Genomic DNA, 8735 nt, shown 5'->3' on the forward strand with positions numbered 1-8735 from the left:
ATGAAAGCTTTACGGTCTGGGGAAGATCTATTCATTTGTACTCTGGTCTGACAGGCAGTTGAGAGGTTTCAGAAAACGAGTTATGGCAAACGTGACCATAACATACATGGAACGTGACTCTTAACGTGACTCTTGTCAGTTTCATTGCTAAGTCCATTTATATCAGAGAATTTCATGTGTACACATTTATATAAAGCTATTTCATTCTATCTTTGTATATCCATTTTTTTAGTGAGGATAACATCCTTGACCCAGCACAAATTAAGAACATTAAATCCCCGTTGACACAGTATTTCCTTCATTAATTTCCTTCCACCATGCTAGAAAGTCAGATACCAGGTACTAAACACAATTTCAGTGGGCAAAAAAAATCCATCAGACAGAAAATCATTTCACATTTTTATTGTTCATTTGACATAATAATGACACAGCTTCACTGATACAAAAATCCCCTTTGATCTGGCAAATATACAAGTGAATGTTAGTTGATCCACAGGAGACAGACTTGTTTTATGGCATTACGGTAGGCCAGTGCATCTCAAGCATGATGGCAGTAGTAAGGCAGATAGTTCCATATTATGTGAAGTCACACTTTAAGACTGGAGACTGATACCTGTGGCATTCATTGCTCTCAAGTCTCTCTAAACACAATGACACATTCTTCAGTTATAAGGCTATATAATGCTGATGCTGGTGTAAACATGAGCACTGAATGCACTCCTGTTGCTCTCCAGGGTTTTCGTGTGACATGCCTGATGTTGTACCTGAGCAATAGATACTAAGGCACAGCTCTGGCTAGTGTGTGAATGCCTAACCCCATCCCTAAGTCAGAGATGGCAGTGTATGGCGTTCAATGTTTGCTTCTTCAAGAACACCAACGGTAAGTGTAGAAAAACACAAGAATGTTTCAGATGCCTGAGAACCCCTTTGCTTGTTTAATCCTCTCTGGTCCTTCATGAGTGACAAACCGCACCAGCATGGCTTCGAACAACTACGGCAGAGACTTCACCATGCACAGCAACAACCCACAGATAACATAAACACACAGGCAGGGCAGAGCTCGTAAGGTGCGCTGCCTGTGGTGGAGGTGGTGAGTGGCCTCTGCCAGGGTTTCTTTAGGAACAACAGAAGCTACGCTGAGGTCAGGTGTCGATGGTTGAGGGGAGATGCCTTAAGCAGAGAGGTTAGGTCCCAATGCCAATCCACTGCAGCTAAACACTGAGCGTCTAACCACAATAAAGCTCCAAACCAGGGGTGAGGGCTGACTGCGGTCTACCTTCACCCCCAGACCTAAGCCCCCTAAATAAGGTTTCTGGGCTGCCTCAAGGACATGAAATGACCATCGGTCCATAGACCACTCTACTGAGCAGTTTTTTGCACATTCAGTGCAAACATGAGAGGTGGACGTCCCTGCAGTAGCAAGGCATCATGGGTATGCACCCTTGGTCTTGAATATGCAAAATCCTACAACATGCACATCTGCACATCAAGAATCAAGTCAGTAACACAGCTACAATTAACATCATGCGGACATCTATGCATCCCACGACTAGCATGTACCATCATAAGCTGAAACTACAATGAAAAGTTATCAAAAAAAAAAAGCACTGTAACCATTTATCCATTTCACTTACTAACCAGAAACATTTAGGTCTACATATGAAGAAAGCAAGCTAGAAAAGTCAACACCATGTTACACCAGTCTAAAACACAAGTTCTAAACCCATTCAAATGCCAAGTCTCTAGAGGTGTAGCCCCCCCCCCCCCCAACCCCTCCTAAACAGTTCAGTAAGGGTACCATAAAATCGATTATTTACAAAGCATATACAACTGTCAAAAAAGACCATGTTTGTAATCCAAAACATGCAAAAAAATATTATACCATTTCATTTGAAATATCCACTTGATGTATGTATATAGAGAGATCAGTAAATGATCTATAAATATTGTCCACTTTGGCTGGATCTGTGCAAAACATAGCGGGTATGTTTTGCAATGAACACCTTTTCAGAATAGATTGCCATTCCAGCTGATCAAATATTCAGAATCTACACTTGTACAAGGCAATGTAGTCAGACAAGGAACAATCCAAATCTGTAAATCGTAGTGTAGCAGAGGCACAATTAGTCTTTGACTTTTGCTTGGGGATTTTTCAACATGATTCTTAAAAAGTGGGATGTTCTAGCAACAAGATTACAGCGATGAGTATCCTGTATGGGTTTTAAATGATTTCATTCACTGATTACTTTCTGGCCGATATCGCCTCTCACCATTAGTCAAAAACACTTAATTCCACAAACAATTTCTCTAGATTTTGCTGCGGATTGCTAATGACGTGATCGCTGCTCATTGGTTTAGTCAGGGGCTGTATGTGTCACAAATTGAATTCAGATTATACACTTCATTCAGAGAGTTTCTGTGATAGTAGAAGAACGCTCAGAAGAGCTTGGGGAAGCCCATGAGAAGATAAATAAATAGCACTAAAAACAACTATACTGGTGTTGAGACAATTCACAGTGAAACAGGATGGCTGTATCTGCACCTATAATGCTCTCACACATAAACACATATTTAAAAGTCCAACCGCTTGAACAGTAAGTCACTCAAAGCCTGGTGATTTACCCAGCCGAGCACTTTCACATTTCTTTTGTCTACAAACGTACAATCATGTGATTGAATTTTCAGTTTAAAAAACATTCAAATGTATGATACTACCTCTAGTAAATAACACCCACAAGGTGTCCTTGTTTAAAAGCGTGTGGTCTGAATCATTGCTTAATATACATTTTGACACAACGACATACGACCTTCATCCACAATTTAAGGTCAAGTATAAAATATGTGTTTTATCAAAACACTTGGGATTTGAAAGCAGAACTGAAATACCCTCATTGCGGTAACCTGACTAGCCTTTGCAATTTTGAGTGACAATTGAAAAAAAAAAAAAAATAGACAATAGAAAATAGAAAATGTGTATGTGAATGTTTGTATGTTTGTGTGTCCGTCGGTGTATGAGCCTGCAAGTGTGTATGAAAATGCATTAAAACTCTAGAAGTGCTCTTTGTCTGCAGAAACCCCAAAAACCACCATCAAGTGCATGAGGACGACAACCTTGGACACAGACACGGGTCTGCAGCCACATGACCAGAAACAGCAGCTCTTGAAAAACAAAAAAACAATCATCTCTCCCTCTCGTTACAGTTTGTGACTTTGAGGTCCCTGCAAAAATAAAACTGTTTGTCCTGCTCAAAGCACAACCAGCAGGCAATACAGATACTGCGATGGAAGCACCAACAACTCGCCCCCCCCCCCCTCCTTTCTATATCTACAATAGCCTAATTAGAACTCTGTTGACTAAACTCAGTGACTACACTGCAAAAGATTGTTCACCAATACACAAAAAATAACAAACAAAGAACAATAGCTAAAATTGTATCTGAAGGAGTCTGTTGTACTCACAAATGGAGTCCCTGTGTAATACTTTTGTTGTCGTTAACAGAAGAAAGAAAAAGGTGCATTTTGACAAAAACTGCCATTTTGCATCAGAAACAAAAATACTATGTCTGTAGAATCTTTGGGGGCTGTCAGGGCCAACTGAGTCCAGGCCTCGACGACAGTGTTCGTCTCAGCTGTTACTTAGTGACCGTCTCCAGAGCCAGGTGGGTTGTGGATCCAGTCCATAACGATAAGTGACAAGCTGGTAATCATGAAGATAAAGCCAACCACAAGGAAAATGGCCGCCTAGAAAACAAAACAGACAGAAACATAAGTCCTAAGTTTCCTTCTAAATCAGAAGCATATGATTTTCTAGAATGTTACTCTTCTACTCTGCAGCAAAAGGTTTCGCAACCAAAAACGAATTGGCTGATTCTTTAACTGGGACATGTGTAAGGAATGTCATTGCTGAACATGCACCCATATAATCACCCAGCCTTGGGAACTGCAGTTAAAATCATGTTTTTCAACTGTAAATAGAAGCACTGGGTGGCATTACACACATATCCTAAACAATGGAACTCAGAGCCCTCAACCTAAGGAATGTACAGCTCAGAATGTCCACACTAATTTAAAAGGTTATGATTATCATTTAAGTGTAATTCAATTTGCAAGATAACACAGCATTTTGTGAATAAAGACGCATAATCCATTTCAGTGGGCCCCACAACTGTCACAAGTCACAGTCACACTGTCACTCACTGGGAAGTAACTCAATATGGTGTTCCTCCATCTAGCTCAATTGGCAAAGTCTAAGATTACCTACACCATGGGAAGTTCATGGGTTCCCTTCCCAGTAAGCTGCAACACAAAATGATCAAAGGACCAGTTTCCCCTTGTAATGGAGACTGCTTTGGATAAACCGAGATGGCTAACACTGCTGCTTGTGCTTTTCCACAAGCTCTCTGACTTACTGAGATTTTCTGCGGGGAGCGGAGGGGTACACTCTTGACCAGCTTCAGGTAGAAACCCGCAGGGAGGATGAAGATGAGCATCGTGGCAGCAGAGGAACCTACAGGAGGAGAAGGGCAGCAGTGATGAGATTATATAGAATAGAATAGAATATATTTATCTGTTATTAAGGGAAACAATGAAATGTGTCGTCGAGTCGCTTCCAAACAGACTATATCTGAAAGGTACTTCCTCAATTGGTTGTACAATTATAGAAAAAATAGGTAGTAGACAGAACTTCTGTTGGTGTGTTGAGCAGACCAGAGATGTATGCTCGATTTATCTCCCCAATCCACAGATAAGTAATGTGTCTTTTTACTGTCAACGTAAGGTAAGTAAGGCAGGTTTAGAATTTAAGAATGCAAAAAAAAGGGAAGGGGAAGTCATTCTCACCGATGAAGCCAAAGATGTCGCGGATACTGGGGACGAAAATCACCAGCATGTTGTCTAAGATCAAGACGGCAGCGGCGATGAGCACATGGCGGGCCCAGTTGAACTCCTGGTTTTTAAACATCAAGGTGATGACCGACGAACGGATCTAAATCACAACAAAACAAAATAGGTTATGATAGTTACAGACTTTCTGCAGGAATTCATGATATTCACATCCTTCATCAATTCCTTACTGTCATTTGTTATCATAAAGAATTGATTTCACTCTCAGAAACTGAGTGACTGAAAGAATAAGCCATGCAAATACCAAAAAAAACATCTTCATTCATTCATCATTCACATTTGTTTGTGAGGAAGGGTTCAGAACAAAACCATTGTTTATGTGACAAACTATGTATGCGCACTCATATATTTGAAGATTTACCTTTGCCTTAGTAAGAACACAGGATATTATGATTAGAAGGCCTACTTTCCTGAGTTCAGGATATTGAAGATTAACGGGATATTTTGTTAATATAACGGAGTTTGCCTCCCAGGGTTTGACCAGCATTTTGAAGAGGCCACTCTCCTATCCCGATAAGCTTTTACGGGAGTAGGTCTGACTACTAAAACAACATGCCAAGAATCCACCTCTGGGAGATATCTGTGTTCTAAAACATTGCTTCTCATAACAGTGTCTGTAACTATAAAAACACACTCATACACACTGACTCACACACACTGACACACACACACACACACACACACACACATACACACACACACACAAACACACACACACACACACACACACACAACCAAATCATTTGAAAACAAACGGTGAGCAGTGTGCATGCTGTCTGATTAGGTGATTAGTGAAGGGTAATGAGCCAAGTGAAAATGGCTCCTGAACACCGACGCTATGCTGCGCGGGACGGCTTATGCCTAATAACTCGCAGGCGAGGTCACAGGATTTAGGTTCAGATCAGCTCAGGCTGCAGGGGACTGAGAAAGGGAGAGAGAGAGCGGCGAAGTAGGTGAAAGTTTATGGTATCAGGTGAAGAGGATCCATGGCGGCCCCCGTAGCTAGAGTGTAGCGTCTCCGGAGAGAGCCAGCAGGGGGGCCCTGTGGGGGGAGGAGTCTTCTGGATAAGGATTAACTTTGACTAAAAAGCCAGTGCAACTGCACACGGGGATTGCATCAGCCAGCGTCGGGGAGGTGTGGTAAACCAGTCCTCTCTGGCGTGGGAGGAGGTGCCTCCTGTTCCTGCAAACTGGTTCCCACAGGCATGGCTTTGTTTACACTCACTTAAATGTCAGGAGCCAGTGGTGATACATGCCTAAACCTGAAAGGTGGTCAACTGCAAGACAGCTAACTAGCTCCTGAATTGCCACTTATTATAGGGTTGAAGTGGAGGGACGGACATTTCCCAACACCATTCAAATCCAGATGGTGGCAGGTGTTTGTAAAGGATATTGCCTAGTAAATCAGTTGCCCTTAAGGAAACTTTCATCTTCTATACACAACCAAAGAAATATAAGCAACTATGGAAATATAGTAAGCAGCTTTGGAAATATAAGCAGCTATGGACAAGCATCAGTGGAAAACTATGGAAAGCTATTCATTCGCAGCTGGTTAAATTGTTCAGAAATTCTAAAAATAAAATCCGTGTCATATGCCCTGCATGGCCGGATGTAGAGGACCAGCTCATGACAGCTTAATCCAAAGACCTCACCGGAAGAATTACAGTAAAAGCTGATGCTCTGGCAATTTAGACACTTCCTAGCCTGACAATGGGAGGGGGGCTGGTTAGCAGTGGGCTTCTTCCATGGTTCGCCTCTTGCGTAACAAGGGCCAACCGGGAAGCTGGCGCCTCAGCGAGACATTTCTGCGGCCCTTGGATGCAACTATTCAGCGCCCAACAGCGAGCTCTGGCTCCAAGTGTGTGGAGTCGAGGAAGAGGGGGAGACATGTGCAATATTTACCCTGTCCTCCCCCACCTGCCCGCCTGCTCCCACGGAGGTGAAACATATGGCACATGGCTACCGCCTGCCGACCTGGGGCCACGGGGTGCAGCGACACACGGCCTCAGAGAGCGGCCCTCACTCCTGCTACCTGCTCCATCGTCATGGAAAAATAAACCCTGTGTATGAAAGTGCTGTGCTTAACTGACCTAATGAACACTCACTGTGAGAAGGAATGAGAACCTCCTTATACCAACACCAAGTTCTGCGAAAAGGCAACTGGATGAGTGCATGCAAGGGTGGAGTCTTCTTAAATATACAGAACCCAATATCCAAATGGCTGATATTAGTCACCAGATGCCGTGAATACCTTGGCTTGGCTTTTTTTAAATCAAGGATCTGACAGTGCAAGGCAGGATTTGTGCTTGCAAGGGCATGTGTGAAGAAGAAAAAAATCACACAAAACTGAAAAAAAAACTTATGGCAGCCCTTAAAAGGAGAGGGATGGGAAAATGCTGGTTGGTTGCAGAACTAGCGAGCTATAACACTGTGTGAAGGTATCACCTTGAGTTTTGCTGATCTCTCATTTGAAGCTGCACTGACACAGACAGCACAAGCTGTATGTGCACCAGGGTGTCCAGTGCCATGTTGACCTGAACACTTGACTTTGGGCCCGGATAATGAGGCTCCGTGACAGGAAAAAACGCCACACATTTCTGAAGACGCTGGTGTGTACACAGATGTGTATTCTTAGCTATGGCTCGGGGATAAATGGGGCAACGTCTGTGCTGACGATAACACTGGCCAAAGCCGACCCCTCGAGCCCTAGGGTGACCTCCAGGGACAAGGCTGCCAGTGTCTCTCTGTCCCAGCACTGACTAGAAGCCTCAAACAGCAGACTTGCTCTCTGGTGCCAACGTCCATTTGGATACCAACCGTAAAGCATACATCTCCGCTCACCATCTGCCACGCACATACAGTAGACAAGATCTAAAACATAAGTGCACAGGAGGCCTATTTACATAAATGTTCATTTTTCAAATGCCATGTCTGACTTAAAATATGCCTGTAATTGAGGTACAGGTATTTATGGAGAAAACCACACAACTATGAAATGTATATTAAGGCCGTTTTTCAAGACCAATGTTGGCTGACTTTACCAATTCTCGTGTTAAGATACTGGAGGCCCTGCTGGTGTCTGGGCTGTTAACTTTCCCATGGCAGTTCGGTGCTCTCAATGCCATACCACGACCTGGGTGCCACAAAGACAAAGCAAAGCTAATCTCACTCTGAAAAGTCCCTGACATTTCAGCACAATCGAGAGCAAAGGGCTTTTGGAAGATCCCAAATGTCAGGTCTCATGAACATGCCACTTATTGCACACAATCCCACGTCTGCCGAGCCACTGCACGGGGCCAACGGTGTCTCCAGCTGCCCCCAATGAACTCCCCATTCATTCTGTAACTCTTTTAAGGAAGGTTAACGAGGTTCTCCTCAATTCAGTGGAGCAGGGGGCTTGACCCAGATATGTCTATCCAGAGCCACTGTGTTCCCAGGCAGCAAAACAAAAAAGTATGGTGTAAGCACATTACTTATCATGGCTTATCATACAAATAAAATATTTGTTTTATCATGTTATCATCTTGAAGATAATATCTTGCTTGCAGATCACCACTACCACCAGCATATTTACATGACTCTCAACATTCCACTATAATGAGATGCATGCATTCCCTCTCTGGTCTGCTGTCGCAGTGATTGGGAGACTACCCTCTGTGTGGTCAGTCTATGCTGGTCCTCTCTGTGTGTGTGTGTCAGGGCTGTTGTCTCCCCCTGTTGGTGGTCAGTCGTACTGCACTGTCTGCCTCTCAGCAAGGTCACTTGGAGGGTTTTTCCACTGTCTGCACTGGAGCTTACCTCCTGGAATCTTCCACTAGCACCGTGGGAGCCAG

At 43.4% G+C, this 8735-nt stretch overlaps 1 protein-coding gene across 4 annotated transcripts in view; it reads right to left on the bottom strand.

The window, feature by feature from the left end:
• Positions 1–386: 386 nt before the first annotated feature.
• slc38a4 (solute carrier family 38 member 4) overlaps positions 387–8735 on the bottom strand; it is a 26494-nt gene continuing 18145 nt past the window's right edge. For all 4 annotated transcript variants that reach the window (XM_080851827.1, XM_080851828.1, XM_080851825.1 and 1 more), the window contains exons 14-16: positions 4840–4984; positions 4410–4507; positions 387–3741 (exon numbers count right to left, since the gene is read on the bottom strand). In XM_080851827.1, coding sequence (XP_080707953.1) covers positions 3637–3741; positions 4410–4507; positions 4840–4984 — 348 coding nt within the window. In that variant the 3' untranslated portion in view covers positions 387–3636. The remainder of the gene's footprint in view (positions 3742–4409; positions 4508–4839; positions 4985–8735) is intronic.

Source organism: Sprattus sprattus, assembly GCF_963457725.1.
Source record: "Sprattus sprattus genome assembly, chromosome: 14".
Taxonomy (NCBI): domain Eukaryota; kingdom Metazoa; phylum Chordata; class Actinopteri; order Clupeiformes; family Clupeidae; genus Sprattus; species Sprattus sprattus.